This window comes from Manacus candei, unplaced genomic scaffold (assembly GCF_025592945.1).
Source record: "Manacus candei isolate 608988 ecotype Guabito, Panama unplaced genomic scaffold, ASM2559294v1 h1tg000027l, whole genome shotgun sequence".
In the NCBI taxonomy this organism is placed as follows: Eukaryota; Metazoa; Chordata; class Aves; order Passeriformes; family Pipridae; genus Manacus; species Manacus candei.
The window spans coordinates 4150092-4168098 of NW_026138075.1; the positions used below are offsets into that span (position 1 = coordinate 4150092).

The following is an 18007-nucleotide window of genomic DNA, read 5'->3' on the forward strand; positions in this document are numbered from 1 at the left end:
TTTGTTTGTCGTCACTTTATGTAAGCTTACATTTATTTTGTTGCTTCACTTTCTCCACTTTTTAACTTTAATAACTTGCATTTACATAAACCACTGATGACAAAATTGTAAAATCAGACACTGCAAAGAAGCAATGACCTTTGTTACAGATTTGTCTCGGCTCATTGTGAAGTCATGTATTTCTCTTTCATCAGCATTAGAGTAGAGTAAGGTTCTTCCAGTTTTCATTGTTTTTCTTTCCAACATCTCTTTACAAACACTGTTTTTCGAGAAAACAAACTGGAACACCAAGAACAGTTAACAAGACTTTTACTGTCTTAAAAACCTACTCTTCACTTAACTAAGATGATGGATTTACACTGCTTTTAATAAAGGATTAGTATACAGCATTTAAACATAGAGTAGTAGGGAACAAAGAAAGCCAGACTGGTCGACACAGTATTTCTCTGTGCTATTTACTACTTGGGCGCTGTAAAGGCTGCACCAGTCCTCAGGCAGTTACAGCACAGCTTCCCTCTACACCCCACGAGGTCAGAGTGGACCAGGGCATGGTTTGAATCTCTTTCATTCTGCTTTCAGATGACTGTTCCCTGAAGAAGCAAAAGCAAGCGTTGTCTATGGCCTCAGAAGCACCAGCACAGCAGGAATTTTGTGAACAGTCTTAAACAGCTGCTCCAGAGGAAAAGCCTCTTGCTCATCTTTCCATACTTATGAACTCAGGTAGGGGCCATTAAAAGTCTGGGTCAAATAAATACTGTTTGATTCTTTTTTAAACAACAGTAGAAGATTGTCTGAGCTTAAGGCAGGAGAATGTGGAGCAGCTAGCTTGATTCCAGAATCTGACAAATATTTCTGGTATACTCCTAAAAGGTGACAACAACAATTTTTTTTCCCAACTATGTTGTCAAAATTATTTCCTTAACTTTTATTCATTAATATAAGAGATTTGGATAATCCCATTGTTGTGTTGCTGAAGCAGAAAGAGAGAGGAACACAAAAATTGCAGATTTCATTCGCATCAGTGAAAAAGTGTCGTGCTACCTGATGGACCTGAGGTGTCAAAGCACTGCCTTGGCACAAATGAAAGCTCTATCTGATGAAAACCTGCAAAGGTCAAATTTGCAGTATTTCTTCATCATATATTGTGCTCTGTGTTCTTCTTGAGTAGAGAAAATGCAAAACGTGAATCAAGAGGTTTATTTGTAGTTTTATTTACTTACTTACTTATAGATGTCCTAGAACTGCTGGGGACAAGTAATCAGAAAAGGGGGCATGTCTAGAACATGGGGAGGTGAGAGGGGGAGTTTTATCTGGTATATGAGCGTCTGCAGCATTACAGAGTAACTCTTTGGGTTTTCTCCAACTATCACGACTACCTCATGCACAGATGAAACTTTACCCTGTTGTGTTACAGGCAGTTTCTGTGATACTTACAATCTAGTGCCAAACATCAGAATACCTTTAAATTGTCCTGAGTATAATGAAAATAACACTGGCAAGTTTTTCATTAAGAAAATATGGGAATAGCATTGACAACTGCCCACATTTTTTTAAATGCAGTATTTTAACATTTTGCTCATGTAATATTGGGAGGGGTCCTGCAACAAGTCTATACAAAGTTTTGTGTTTGGAGTTTTACTGTCATCTGAAAGAAATGCCTGAGCTTCTTCCTTGTGATATGACTTCAGCAGAGACTCTTGAATCAATTAAGAATTGTATTAATTCCAGGTCCATTTAAAGCACTGTGATTCTGACTTTGAATACAGATGCTGAGGTGTTGACTACACTAGGGAAACTTTCAGAAAACTCCTCGTTGTCAACACAAATGTTTCTCTCACACTGGCAGCAGTACTTGGGCTCCAAGTGATAGAGGAAGAGATGTCCCAAGTCAATGGATAATCAAAACCAGTTCTGAATATCTATTTACTGTTTTATTAATATAACTGAATTCATATTTAACAATTTTAACTGAAGGTGGCACTGTTTTATAGTTTTAATATATCAATAACTTGTACAAGAAGTTCTTTACAGTTCTTTACTGTAAGCTGTACATCATGAGAACCTGAAATAAAGAACAATTCTGCACAGGTAAGAACAAAGAGGGTTTGTTTCCATTAAGTGGAATTTGAAGTCACTCTAAAGAAGAAAGAAAGAGTATACAGGGTAAATAATAATTAATGCTTTTAAATAACAATGCATCTTTTCCAGGTAATTCAAACACAGTTATGAGCCTCAGGGAATGAATAATTTTTCTTATCTTGGCTTGAGGAAGAACAGTACCAAAGTTGTCATTATAAAGTAGAGAATATAGGAGATGCAAAGAAAATTTTGAAATTAATAAATTGGATTTACCCTTGTTCAGATTGATCTATGGATGTAAAAGGAAGGTAGTGAGCAAAGTTCTAATGAAAAATCAGAAGAGGTCATTTTGGCACAAAATGTGTAAAACAGGAAGAGGGAGGATGTGAAAATGAGTTAGAAAAAGACTTTATATGCAGCTAGCACAAGTATTGCTTTATTGTAAGAGAAAATTCTTCAGTATTCTACCAAGGAATGATCCAAACAATATTGTATTGTTTCAGGTATATTTACCTGGGAGATATCTGGAGCACAACAGGCTGTCAAATTGATGCCATGTAACACTGCTTCCAAATTAAATTTCACTTTACTTTCTCATACAATTCAAAAACTATCAGGAGCTTGAGACAGAAATTGTCTGCACTTTTATGTTCATTGATTTATTTCTTTTTCTCAAATAGAAAACTAATCTTTTGAATAATTTTGTGAATGGCAGTTACTCTGGGAATGAAGTATTGCAGAACAATACCTGCTGAACATGAAAGGTGAATTTGTTTTTAACATTCTGTGAATAAAGATCTAGAGTAGTATATTGCCTTCATTTGAAACATTCATTTAATGGCAACCAAAAGTCGTCATAGATGACAGAATTTACTTCAACAATGACATGGCTCAGTGAAGCTTGTTGAACACAGATGTCTTGAGCCATTTGCTCAAGTGGCCTTAGAAAATTTGTCCAGAAAGAACGTAACCAATTCCATGGTTAATAAGAAAAGCATAAAGGACTGATTTCTGTTTCAGTTCATCATTCTATATTAAACAATGCTGGAAATCAATGGGTACACTGGCTAACACTTCATTTCAGAAAAAATGAGCTAACTAGATCCATTTTTAAACTACATTTTTCAATTTTCTATCTTTGAAGATGAACAATCACAGAATATTCTGAATTAGAAGGGACCCCAAGGTCCACTGAGTCCAACTTTTAAGGGAATGGCCTGTACAGGCCACAGTCTTGGTGTTATTAGCACTTTGCTCTAACCAAGGGAACTAATGTCCATCCTAGTGGTTATTATGCTAGCTACAAAGATCATTCTCCTGAAGCATGATGGTGGAGAAAACAATTACCCTTAATCGTGTTTTACTGTAGATAAACTGTGATTTGCCCTGCATTTTTTTGCCAATTTCATATATCTTTCACCATGTAATCTGGGGATACTGGCACACATATTTTGGCTCCAAGGATCCCTTGGAATTTTTCTGAGTCAGAATTCCCTAAATCCAAGAAGGACACTGAGGCATCACAAATGACTTGGATGCAGGACTTGGAGGGATACTAAGTAAGTTTGCAGCTGACAGAAAATTGGGAGGAGTTGTTGACTCCCTTGAAGACAGACAGGCCCTGGAGAGAGACCTTGACAAATTAGAGGACTGGGCAATCACTAACTATAAGAAGTTCAACTAGGGGAAGTGCCAGATTCTTCACCTGGAACAGGGCAACACTGGTTGTGTGTATAGACAAGGGAATAAGAGCCTGGAGAGCAGCGCCATGGAAAGGGACCTGAGGGTCCTGGTCGATGGCAAGTTTAATATGAGTCAGCAGTGCCCTGGCAGCCAGGAGGGCCAACTGTGTCCTGGGGGGCATCAGGCAAAGCATCACCAGCCAGGTGAGGGAGGGGATTGTCCCGCTCTGCTCTGCAGTGAGGTAGCCTCAACTTGAATATTGTGGCAGTTTTGGGCACTGCAATAGAGAGCATCCAAAGGAGGGCAATGAGGATGGTGAAGGGCTTTGAGGGGAAGCCATACGAGGAGTGGCTGAGGTCACTTGGTCTGTTCAGCCTGGAGAAGAGGAGACTGAGGGGAGACCTCACTGCAGTCTGCAACCTCCTCGTGAGCGGAAGAGGAGGGAGAGACATTGATCATTTTCTCTGGTGACCAGTGACAGAACACAAGGCAATGGCAGGAAGTTCTGTTTGGAGAGGTTTAGGCTGGATATTAGGAAAAGGTTCTTCACCCAGAGGACTGCTGGGCAGTGAAACACACTCCCCAGGGAAGTGGTCACAGCACCAATTCTGCCAGAATCCAAGAAGCATTTGGACAATATTCTCAGACGTGGTGTGATACTTGCGATTGTCCTGGGAAGGGCCAGAAGTTGGACTTTAAAGACCCTTGTGGGTATCTTCCAACTCAAAATATTCTGTGATTCTGAGTGAGGACCGAGCCTGCTCTGATTGCATGGTTTCCATGCACATCTGGTAAAAGGGTGAAGAAGGAACCACAGGACTTTCCCACCAGTACATGTCACTGGCCAGTGATGTCCAATAAGGGGAAGTGACGGTGGGAGTTCAAGGAGGGAAAACTACACGATGAGAAAACCTTTCTCAGACTTTCTAATACCTCCTTTTTCAAAAGAACAAGTAATTCTGAGAAAACATTAGAGACAGGCAGAAATAGTTAGAATAAAATCAGAAATCTATGTGAAAAGCACACTGAGTCATAAACACTGATATTTGTCTAGGATTAAAAGTATTTAGAGTAATTCAAAAACAATGTAATCAAACACTTTCATATGTTACTAACTTATTCAACGTTTACATGAAATAGGGAAACAAAAAGAGATTTAGGGGCTTTTCACCACATTTATCAACAAAAAATGAATAATAAGACTTCCATATCATTAGCCATAAAAGTAAAAAATGTAATTTCACAATGAGAAACTACCTAGTTCAAATCTGTTCTAACCATCCTGCTGGTGAAAATGGCTGCCACAGATAAAGTTGAATCTTATTTTCTCTATAATTTTGTCTTAACTATCTTAGTGAACTAAAAATTTTTCTGAGACAAAGCTGACATTGTTTTTTAGACTATGATAGTCCTGCCATATCTAATCTGTGGTCAACTTATGCTTAACTTTTAATTCTTCTAAAAAAATAACTCTTGGACAGTTCTGCTTCCAAAGTCCTTTGTTTTAAAGAAGAAATGTAACCCCTAGCTAAGCAAAGTCAGTATGAGGTAGACAGCTGGAGCAGCTCTTTGTAAAACCTTGTGTTTTTCTAGGTGTAACTACTTGAATTGACAATGGAGTACAGATACAAAATAGCATGAATGCCATACATACTAAAGATTTATGATACAGTGTATCTTCATCAAAAATAGCAGGTACCAACAATAATTTGGCAACATTATTTTAATGGTCTACCATATGAGGAAGGCAAGAAACTGCATCAAAAGCAACTATGAAAAGTCAGCAAATGAGGCCTTACACAATGTCGACTGATGCAGCTCTTGATATTGACATTTCAAGATGCTTCAGATACTGAAGTCTGTATAGAAATGTAAAGTGATATCCTCCTGTCCAGAACTACATGATTACTCAGTGTCATGGTTTGAGATAGCCCCAAAAATCTAATTCCCTAGTCTAAGCCCCCTGCCACATCTCAACCCAGTGAGAGATGATTCTTTCCAGACAAAACACACCAGGCTCTAAATGAGGGGAAAGGGAATATATTACAAGTAACCAAGCAAAGTAAAAACAAAAGGATTTTAGTACTATTTCCTTTTCACCAAAGCTCATAACTCATAAGTGGAGAGAAAAAACAGAATTTAGTAGTTTCCACTTTGCCAATACTATTATCAGTGCTAAAGACCCCTTTTTTACTCAAGGCTTTTAACCAAGTTGTGAACTAACTTCCACTGGTAGACTACTGTAGTAGCAGCCAGAGCTATACTGTCTTCCAGCAATGACTCTATTTGCTTCTGTCAACCCTTTTTCAAGGAAATAGATGAATGCAGATGTAATTAAAATCGTAATTAAAAAATGTCCAACTGCAGAAGCAACCATAGAACAACAGAGCTACACAATAAGTGTCAGCATCCCCCAGTCTAAAGGAAGGGCTTATAGCCCATACTTCATCCTTGCTATTGGTCCACATTTTACTTTGTGACTACTATCTGAATTTTAGAAAGAATATACTTTTCTTTCTGTGGCTAAGTAGTCCCCACGAACAGACCACTCACTGCAATTTGTTTTAGGGGCTATTCTTGCTCTCCTTCTCTGGTTCACCTTTCTCTTGGAGCAGCTGAGTGAATGAGTAGCTTTAATTCTCTTGTATGACAAGATTAGATAAAGCTCCTCTGCCACATGATCAGCTGCGTATACTGATAGGCAGAGGAGGAGTGGGAATGTCAGTAGTGAGAAAGTAGAAAGGAGGGAGACATGGAAGAGATGAGGGAGATACTGGGTGGGGAATGAAGGGGGTAACAATGAGGGGCATTAAATAATGGGGAGGAGAACGGTGAGAGGAATTGGGTAAAGAAAGGTCTAGGAGAATGGTGGGAAGAATATTGGAAAATACTTGGGGGGATGACTGAAGGGAAAAACAGAGGAAAGACTAGTAGGGAAGAATGGTGGGAAAAACTGGGGAGGGAAGAATGGGGGGGAAGTAAAATTAAGATGTGGGGAAAGGGGGGAAAATAGCAGGGTGAACACTGGAAAAAAGGGGAGTGAAGAATGGTGGAGAGGAATGATAGGGAGAACAGACAGGAAAACAGTGGGGAGAATGGTGGGGAGAATGGGGAAAGAAGAATGGGAGGAGGAATGAGGGGAGAATGGTGGGAGCAATGTAGGGAGGAATGAGGGAATGAATGCTAAGGAGAATGGCAGGGAAGAATGAGGAGCAAAGAGGGAAGAGTGGGTGAGAAAGAAGATAGGAGGAGAAAAAGTAGGAGGAATGAGAGAAGAATGGGGAGAGAATAGTGTGGAGAAATTGTTTAAGAATAGGAGAATGGGAAGACAGTGGGGAGAATGGAGGTAAGAACGGGTAAGAAGAAGGGAAGGAGAGGTGAAGAAGATGGAAGGAGAAGGGACAAAAGGGGAAGACAGGAGGATGCAAGGGATGAAGAAGGGGGAAGAACTAGTAAGAAGGCAGGAAGAAGAGAGAAAAAAAGAGATAGGGGTGAGGCAGGGGAAGGAGAAAAAGGTGCAATGGCAGAGGATGTGAAGAATGAGTGGAATATGGAGGGGAGGATGGAGGAGGATGCAGGTAGATTGGGGTAGAGTAAGATAGGGCAAATTGAGGGTGGGGAATAAGAGATCTTCTCCCTTTACATTTCTTCCCTGCTTTTAATTGCAACAAGTAATGTGTTTGCAATCACTGCTGTGCCCTGTATGGGCAATAACACGGCAAACAAGTGTAGTAAGGAGACTTTTGCTTTTCTTTATTGCCATGAACAGTGGCATGTGATGACCTGGCCTTTAATGACTCTGGCAGAAGAAGTAGTTATCAGAAAGTTTTGACTTAGTTACATATATTAGAAATTTAAAACAGTCTGTAAGGAAATATATAAACAAAAGTTGTCCAAGTATAGCACAGTTCTGAAAGCCTTCTATCATCCCATGAATTCCAGGTGTCCCATTTCTTTTATAAAAGTACTTGATGAAACAACATTCACAAAGTTCAATTAAAATGCCAGAAAGCACAATAAACTTTTCATAGCTCAACAAAAATGCTCCTCTCACCAATTCATTTATCCTCCATCAGGAAGAGAAAAATAAAAGCGGATTAATCTGATTTACAGAGTGAAAAACAACACTGAATACACTTTTTGTCAGGGAGGCAGGGAGAAGGTCTCCAGCTGGTTCTCATCTATATGCCATGATTCTTCATTTAGTTTACACTATTAAACTAAAAAACTCAGCTTTAATCTTAACTGTTACAGTATGCCTTAGAGCAGATTCTATCATGTAGCATCCTTGATACAGTTTCAGAATCTGGCAAAACATCATCCCTCAAACTGGTCGTGACCATATGGGTAATAAATATATCCAACATTTTTTCATTGGCGCCTACATTATTACGTCTTGTCACCAATGGTTTCTCGGGTTTTCAAGTAAATTGTTGCATATACTGCGGTTTGGAGCTGCTGAGATGAAGCCCTACATTTATCTGTATACAGCCAATCCTTTTTTGGAACTTTTTTCCCTTCTAATGAACTAACATCTGTTGAAAAAAAAACAAAGAAAGTCATGTTTCCAGAAAGCCGTACAGAAATGAGAGAAAATAAAACAACAGGACACTGCCAAGAAGCTATTATTGCCAAGTTGTACATGAGTAAAAAAAAAAAAAAGCCTAGAAAATGATGGGTGGACAGAAGTGGGCATCATACCTGATCTGTCTTCATTTTGTGAATCACACCTTCTACATAATTCTGGGATGGTCTTGAGAGAAGTTACAGAATACTGTAAAAAAGGAAAAAAAAATGTATGGAAGTAATAATTTAAAAAGATAAAGAGTAGGACTTTCAAGAGGTCCAAATTTCATGGACACTAACTAAATCTACCAGCCAAGGGTACTTCTGGCAGTCTGATGGTCTTCTCACGAGAAAAGTAGATAGCACCTGCTTGCTTTTGTGTCCCACCTTGAGGCATATGAAAAAGACATTCAAAGCAACAGCAAAGCATCTCCCTACCTCAGATTTCTCCTTCCTGCATATCACCATTATTTAAGTCAAAACCAGAATGCAACAAAATGCAAGATACATCAAAGGACAGAATACACCTGGGCTTCACAGTAAACATCAAGGGTCTCACTTTGCCCACCTGTGCATCTGTTATGGTGACTGCACTGCAACATATGTCATGCTTAAAAATTACAATTCAAACTCTCACAAACCAGTATGTAAAAGTGAATGTTTGCACTGTACAGATCTGATTTCAGAGATGGACATGTGTAACATACACATATGAGATGACAGGCTCATTTCTCTAACCTAGGCTTTATTAAAGTAAACTTGCGTTATTATTTTGATGTGACAAATACATCTGATATTAATCAATAAGTTATTTTCTGAATTCAGCATTAGAAAAGGAAATATAACAGGGATGACGTACTTATTTTACTAAATACAATTTTTTTCCTTATAAACTTGTGGAATACCCTTGGAAAGACAGATGATCCAGTATTATAAATCCATACATTCTGACATACTTAATAGCAAGTCTTCCTTAATCAAATGCCTAAATGTTACAGGAATCTTCACTTAAACAAATGAAAATCATTATGTCTGTGAGAGAAAGATCAATGACTTTGCTTATACACAAAAACCCAAACTATAAAAACCAGTATTTTGGAAACTAAAACAGAAAAAAACATTTAGGATTAGCACAACTGAAATTTTTTAAAGAATACATAAACACCATATGTTTTCAAAGAAACAGATATTTTAGCTGGTGTGCTGTTGACCAATGAAGCAAAACAACTCCACATAAAACCACATGAACTTTCCACACAAAAAAGAAACAGTCATACATTGTCTTGGTTTTTGCTGACAGTTTGTCATTCAATGTTTGACATGTTTCTAATGCACAACTGGCAATCTACTTCAAAATAGTCTAAAGTCAAACTCATGAGACCAAATGCAAGAGTAATTTGCTTTTCTGGTGCAAGTTTAAGATTGTTACTCAAACAACTGTAGTTACTTTATTAAGTCTTGAAAATCTCACATGCTTTACTTTTTCTCTTGCTGACCTGATTCACGGACGTACTGAGAAACCTCAACCACAAGAAGAAGTTCTTACAAGTATTTCCAGGATCAAGACTGAAATTATCAACTAAAGTGTGTAGCAGCGCTCCACAGAACTACCCAGTGATTCCAACCCCCATCAAACAAGGGGTTTTCTATAAGGCTGTGAGTGCTCCAGGATGTGACAGCCTAAAGCAACAAAGAACAGAAGAGAGACAGGGAAAAAGATGCTACTAAATACAAATTAAAACAAGTTAAACACTGACATGGACAAACACTTTGTGCTGTGCTTCACTTTAGTTGCTGTTTAATAAAGCCTGAGCTGTTTAATAAAGCCTTATACATCTTGCTATTTCAGCACAAAGACTCAAAATGCGATGCTGAACTGGCCCAGTAAGATTATTAAGAGAATCCAAGAAACATGTTTCCAAGGAACATGGTAGCTTCACAAGACCAGCTGGTGCAGTTTAAACTATTACACAGTTTGTAATTGAATTAGAAAGAGGCCTTTGGTATTCCATTGCTATGTGTTTTTTCAGGCAACCTCAAAAACAGAAAGCCACCTTTTTTTTTGTCTTTTTCCTGTTGTTTCCTGGAAGAACAGATATTTTTCTGTTTCTACATTGCACTGGAATGTATTCAGTAACCTCATCCTACCACCAAAAATCTATTCAATGTTATAAATTTCATTATACATTTTAATCATATTGGTTTGATTTCATTAACAGATTTCCTCCCACTCACCTCTGTCCTCAAAAAAATTTCTGCACATTTACATTTCTGCCTTCTGTATTTTGTGGGTAAAATGTGAAGAACCAGCTTTTGATCCAGGAAGCAACTAAAGTTACACTCTAAAGTGGACTTTTCCCAGTCATAAAAACAATCCATTCCCAGCTCTTCCCACTAGAACTACTTTTTCCTCATACTCTAGCTACAGTTTTAATCATCAGTAATGTTTTTTAGCTTTTCTTCAACTGTAAATTTCCAGGTTGCACAGAGGGACAGCAGAAGACGTTGAGATTGCAACCCTTCCTTAGAACAGAATTTTAGACTTAATGCTTATTCAACATCATTTGAAATTAATTATTTCCAACTCTTCGATAATTTCAATTTTTTTGCATACAAAATTAAACACCACTTATCACATTTCACCATTAGAGTGAGACAGATTTGAGGGTCATGCCCAAATGCATAACTGACAATATAAGAGCTAAGCACATCATGTCACTTTGTTAATCACTGCTTAGTCTGATCTTTGGTATTTAACTAAAGTCTGTTGTTGTGAGGGTGAAATTCAGTAACAAAACTAAGGGCTTATTCCCAATATAATGCACATAATGGAATTTTTGATTACTGTTTGAAGTCTGAGTTCTTTTTCTGCATTTAGTCAAACCCTTAAGAACTCTATAAGATGGAAGAACAGTATCAAGAGCAAACAAGAGATAAGAAGCAGCAAGTATTCCATATTCCCAACTTTCTCCAACAGACACTGCTAATTCAGGGGAAAATGGAACCTCCCTTATAATGCAAAACATTTATTCATTCTGCACTAGAGAATCTAAATTAATGCAAATGTTAACCTTTTAAATTTCATATGGTTCTCACATTTTAATGCAATGAATTTTAAACCCAACACATGAAAAAAAAAATCTTTAATATGGCTATTCTGTGTTTTGCCATTTGTCTACCACTTGCAGACTCACTTGCATCCAAGAAGTGTTAGAAAAAAGAAATAACTGATCTTGTGTAAAGTAGAGAAATGTATATATAAAAAATAGTAAAGAAAATGCAAATTAAGAAGCAAAAGTTACTTTGTAAATTCTGTTGTGGAGAATACTTTCAGTATTTCCTAAACTGGAATTAAAGTGCAAAGTTGGATGCAGTGTGACTTTCAGACCATGTTATCATAACCATTACACCCTCAAAACATGAAGGACCATGTCCAACTCCAACTGTTTGCAGTAACAAAACTCAAATAATTTACCTCCACTCAATCAAGACACCAGTGACTCTGTCCTGCTCTTAAATGCACAGCTCTTTGTTTCCATTTAGATACTGAAAACAGGAACCTTCCTTCATTACAGCTATTTCTTTCAGGTGTTATTATTACTGTAAACTATTTAACAGTCTACTTTCAGTTTATTTGCTACAGTGGAAAACTGTCTCATTAATATTAAAATTCCATTAAAATGAATAACTTTATAATATATTTTCTTAATCATTTATAACTGTGCAACACCACCCTTTTCCCTAGTCATTTATTTGGGAGTAGCAAGCTACACTGAGAAAAAGTAAATCAACAATACTTGGCCTGATGTTGCAGGAAGATTTTTCTCAACAGTAGTGTCAATTTAAGCAGCTTCAGAACAACAAAAAAGGGGAGGAAAGAGATTAGTCTGGCACAGTGCTGGGTGATCCAGCTCTTCCTATGGCAAAGGAAGGGTGACAGCAGGCTCAGGAGGTGCCTTGTGTTGAATAAATGGGAGGCGAGTAGATTGGGCACACTACTGACTGTACATATTCTATGTCTTCACTGCCAGGTGAGGATTCACATGAAGTTTTTCAAGTTGTTTCAAAATCCCTGACAATTCAACAGCTGTTTAATTATATTTGAATTCGATTACTGCAATTGCATTTCACAAACCTTTAAATCAGGCCCAGTCTCACACTGGCACCACTGAGCCATGGGTTTATTAATTCAGAGCTATTTGAGTGATCAGATCAATAATCTAGACAGTCAATCCTTAAGTGTTTACAAATATCTCAGCATCAGGAGCTCTGGTTATGATGAGGTTATCCCGTATCATTTCTGTAAACAAAGAAATAAAATAGTTTCTATTTGCACAATTTCCCAGTGCAATAGAAATCCCGCATTTCAATCAAAGGATTAGGAAACCTCCAGGTAGACATACCAGTAGCATAAAACTTACAAGCAGGAATAAATCAGGAGAAATGGGAAAAAAGTAGAAGCTTAAAACATACATTTCATAATGTATCTGTGATTTAATGCAACCTAGAGATCCTTTTTTTTCTTACTTTCTGGGAATAGTTATTAATGATGGAACAAATGAAAATATTCGGCTAGGTTGCTTAATGTCACTGCAGACAGAATATTATTTTTGTTTATTGTAAACAAGAGCCCCAGAAACCTATTCTGCTGTCTAAACTACAGTAAAATATACTATACTATTTGGATCTGGAATGGAACCATCTTAGTTTGTAAAATAAGCATCATATATGGACTCCAGAGCTCTCACAGACTTGGTAGATGTAGCTGTTAAGCCACTCTCAATCCTATTTTAAAAGTCATAGCAGTCAGTCTCCAGTGACTGGATAAAAGTGAATAGCACATTAATTTTTAACAGGGATAAAAAGAAGGGCCCTGGGAACTACAAACAGGTCAGTCATACCTCAGCACCCAGTAAGACCATGAAACAGATCCTCCTGGAAGCTGTGCTGAAATGTGTGGATGACAGAGGCAATCAGAGACAGCCAGTATAGTTTCAAAAAGGGCAAACTCTGTCTGACTAATATAGCGGCCTTCTAAAATGGAGTGACAAGAGCTACAGATGTCATCTACCCAAACCTGAACTGTAAGGCCTTTGGCACACTACCTCCAAAGACAACATCCTTGCTGCTACTTTGGACAAAAAATGGGCCACATCCAACAAGTTACAATCAACGGCTCAATATCCAAGTGAAAATCAATAATGAGTGGTGTCCCCCAAGGATGCACACTGCAACCAATACCAGTTAATATCTTTACCAATGACATAGATGAAGGGATGGAGTGCACGCTTAGGAATTCTTCACAGGACACCAAGCTGAGTGGTGTGTTTGATTTGCTGGAGGGAAGGAAACCATACAGAGGGACCTTGGGAAGGCTTGAGGTGTGGGTCCATGTGGACCTCATGAGGTTCAACAAGGTCAAGATCCTGCATGTGTGTCAAGGCAACACCCAGTGTCCATACAGACTTGGGTATTGACAGCAGTCCTAAAGAGAAGGACCTGGATATACTGATGGATGAAAAATTTGACTTAAACTGGCAGTGTTCACTTGCAGACCAGAAAGCCAATCATATCCTGGGCTGCACAAAAAGTACGGCCAGCGCAGTGAGGGAGGTAATCTTTCCCCTTGACTTCATTCTTGGCAGAGTCCACCTGGAGTACTGCCTCAGGTTCAGGGGCCCCTGGGACAAAAAAGACATGGACCTCTTTGGTGGGTCAAGAAGGTGACCATGAAAAGAGCCAGAGGCCTGGGACACCTCTGTTGTGAAGCAAAGCTGAGAGAGTTGGGGTTCTTCATCCTGGAGAACGGAAGGCTGCAGGGAGACCTTCTTATGGCCTTTCAATATATAAAGGAGCCTTATAAGAAAAATAGAAAAAGACTGTTTGCCAGGGCCTGTAGTGAGAGGACAAGGGGCAAATGAAAGAACATCAATTTAGACTGGATATATCAAAAGACATTTTTTACAATTAGGGTAGTGAGACACTGCAACAGGTTGCCCAGAGAAGTTGTAGATGCCCATTATTCATGATTGTGTTTGGTTTCTGTGGCAAACTAACAGGAGGACCTGCCCCCATGTAGGTCAGAAGTAACTGGCTCCATTATGGACTGGCTGCTGGCAAAGGCTGATCCCATCACAGATGTTGGTAGCTGTTCTGGGATAACAGACTTATGAAAGGGTGAAAAACACTGCAAAATAGCAGCTGGGAGAGAGGAGTAAGAAAATCTGAGAAACAGCTCTGCAGACACCAAGGTCAGTGAGAAGAAGTGCTCCGGGTGCTGGAGCAGAGATTCTCCTACAGTCCAGAGAGAATATTATGGTGGAGCAGATACTTAGTCTGCAGTACGTAGAGGACTTCACACTGAAGCAGGTGGATGTGCCCTGAAGAAACCTGCATCCTGTGGGGAGACAGTGCTGGAACAGGCTCCTGGTAGGAACTAAGGCCCATAGAGAGGAGACCATAGAGGAGCAGGTTTTCTGGCAGGAACTGTGACTCTCTGTGAGACCCATACTGGAGCAATCTGTTCCTGAAGGCCTGTACCTCATAGAAAGGATGCACATTGGTGCAGTTCGTAAAGAACTGTGGCCTCTGGGAAGGACTCACACTGGAGAAGTTCATAGAGGACTGTCTTCAGTGGGTAGGACTCCATGCTGCTGCAGGCAAAGGGCATGAGAAGGAAGGAACGGCAGAGACACTGTGTGATGAATCAAATGCAAACCTCATCCCCCCTTATCCCCCTGCACCTGTTGAGGTGGCAACGTAGAGCACTCAGGAGTGAAGCTGAGACTGAGAAGAAGGGAGAGGTGGGGAAAAGGTGTTTTTAGATTTACAGTTGTTTCTCATTATCCTATGCTATTTGATTAGCAACGAATTAAATTAATATCCCCAAGATGAGCCTTTTTTGCCCACAACAGTAATTGGTGAGTGATGTCCCTCTCCCTGAAGCACAGGTTTTTTGTCATATTTTTGTCCCCATCTTGTTAATGAAGGGGGGGTGATAGAGTGGCTTGGTGGGCCCCTGGTGACCAGTCAAGGTCAACCTATCAAAATGAGGCTTTGAGCAACCTGACTTAGAGGAAGGTGCCCCTTCCTATTACGGAGGGAGTGGAAATGAATGACCTTTGAAGGTCCCTTCTAACCAAAACCATTTTATGATTCTGTGATCTTGGAAAAAAAGTAGTTTCCTTTTTTTTCATGTACAAAAGCAACATAAAAAACCCAAAACAAAGTAAACCAAACCAAACCAAACCAATCAACCAACCAACCAAACTCCAAATCAGCTTATATATCTATTTGCCTTTTAAAACAAATTCCTGTCTTCCTATCTATTTTTTTTTGTCTATTTAATTTTGATCATTTTTGATGAAATGGACTACAAAGGTCTGGACTATACACAGTAGCTTTCTAACTCAGGTACATTTGTAAGAGCACCATTTTAACAGTCTTTTTGCTGCCATTATTTTTAGTCACTCCTCTGCACTGGATTAGAACCAGAGGGCTAACAGGAACCATATAATTGGCTAACACTGATGCTGTTCAGCTGCTCTCACCAGAACAGGCTAATGACAAAATGTGAGGGTTAGGCATCTCTAAGTAGTATATGGTAAGACATGAGTAGAGCACTGCAATAACTATGAATGCTCTTCTTAATCTGGATTCTGAAAACAAATCCTTTGTCCTCTTAATTGCTAAAGCAGGGAGTAAAACTGCTACCTCAATACTTTGTGCTGGTTTTTTATTTAATGTTCAGCATCCAATGAAAGAACAGGCTATTAAAGCAGGCAGCCTGAGCTGTTCAGCAGAAAAGTGAGTAACCTAACCCACCAGTATGCAGCAACAGCCACAATGGGAGAGGCATGGAGAGGTTACATCTATTATGTTTTACAGTTTTACAGAACTGAGTATAGAAACAGATACCAGGACATAATCTAGCACATAACAGCAATAAAAAGAATGTTGCCCAAAATAAGGTATTCACTCAAGATTGGTTCATTGTCTTGTAATATTTTGGGCATTTGCCATATTCTGCTTTAATAAAAATTTAATAGTACAATAGGTACAAAAAAAAATCCTCTTCAAAAGGAATCTATCTGTGAATAAAGCATCTGGAATGTTTTAAAATGAATCAAGAGTCCCAAATGCTAAAGGGAAAACCAGGCCCTTTGTAAAAAAAAAAAAATTAAACAATAAAACTATGAAACGTGGAAGGAGACAGTGGCACACTTTCCTCTGAAAATTGTATTAATAAATTTTCTTATAGGAGACTTGATTTATGTACTCAAGTCCATTCTTTATCAGACATTAAACATAGAACAATTCTATTGCACAAAAAGCAGAAACACTGGCAGTAGGAGTAGTGTTATGAGTAATAGACAACTATACTGTATCAGTGCTTCCTGTAAGAACACTACCAATGTACATGAACAATACTTTTGCTTGCCACTACGCCTGCAGTTGTTTTAGTTGTGACTCTAAGGATGAGTGCTGCCTACAAATCCCTGGAAGTCTTTCTATCTCTTCCTGTACTCTACCAACTCCCAGGTAACTACAACACACCAACTGATAAAATCCTGATGTATTTGGAGACAGCTACTGGTGGAAAGGGCAGAAGTGAGAGAAGCAGAAGTTTTCTGACAACTGAAATACATTTAACTAAAAAAGGTAAACTTACAATTTTCATGTCTAAGGCTAGCACTACAGCACACAAATCATTCAGGACAAAAACGGAGACAAACAACCCAGAAATAAAACTAATTTATGAATATGATTTGCAAGTAGTTTTTACTGCCTGAAGGAGAAGAATCAAGTTTTCCTTCCCAGTTTATCAGAGATTTCCTTTACAAAACATCTTATTTTATTCTAGATTCAACCTATTTAAACATTCCTATATATGCAGTAAAAAGTGTGGTTTATAACAAGTCTTGTTTGTTATACCAGGACTAAGACATCTAAGACTGACTCAACATGAACAAATAAAATAGAATTTGTACTTACCGATATATCATCACTAAAATCTATTTCATCCAAATCAAGGTATTCAGGAGCTTCCATTATTCTTCTATGGACATTTTGGGTGAGTCAGCACATAAGTAAAGACCTAATTAAGACAAAAGAAATGGATTGTCTTTAAATAAAGAGTCAAAACCACATAGAAATGGTTCACACAGTTGGTATACATAGCAGTATGCTATACTTGCTATCAGCAGATTACTGAAAACATTTAACTTGAATACTAAACTCTATCATAACTTAATCCTAAAAGCTAAACATGATTTGCCACATCTATTCCACATATCATGAAGCAGATATTTCAATCTTTAGTATGAATAGCTAAGCAGTACTTAAAATGGAAGTCAAAAATGTTTGATTCAGCATCATTCAGTCCCTCCAGAAGCTCAATACAGGTGTAAAGATTTAAGCTGTTGAACACCCTTGTAACCTTGCAATTGTACCTGTGTTAAAGATGTATCTTCTCTTAAAGATGCAACTTCTGTTACTACAATTTTCCTCTCCCCAAGATGGCAGAAAAGAAGAGAGAATTGTGTTGCGCACAGAAAACAAAATCCTATCATGCTTTTTCTCTGCTTACAAGCAGAGTAACACCTAGCCCAGCCAGTGCTTTACAGATGAATGGTGTACCACCACTCAGCCTGCGAGTGCATATATCACAAAACAGTAA

The 18007-nt window shown here is 38.5% G+C and overlaps 1 protein-coding gene across 3 annotated transcripts in view; it reads right to left on the minus strand.

Moving 5' to 3' along the window:
* The window catches only part of SNCAIP (synuclein alpha interacting protein), a 93322-nt gene that overhangs the window by 38369 nt on the left and 36946 nt on the right, over nucleotides 1-18007 (minus strand). For all 3 annotated transcript variants that reach the window (XM_051789359.1, XM_051789357.1, XM_051789358.1), the window contains exons 2-3: nucleotides 17323-17425; nucleotides 8464-8536 (exon numbers count right to left, since the gene is read on the minus strand). In XM_051789359.1, the coding sequence (XP_051645319.1) occupies nucleotides 8464-8536; nucleotides 17323-17379 (130 nt within the window). In that variant the 5' untranslated portion in view covers nucleotides 17380-17425. The remainder of the gene's footprint in view (nucleotides 1-8463; nucleotides 8537-17322; nucleotides 17426-18007) is intronic.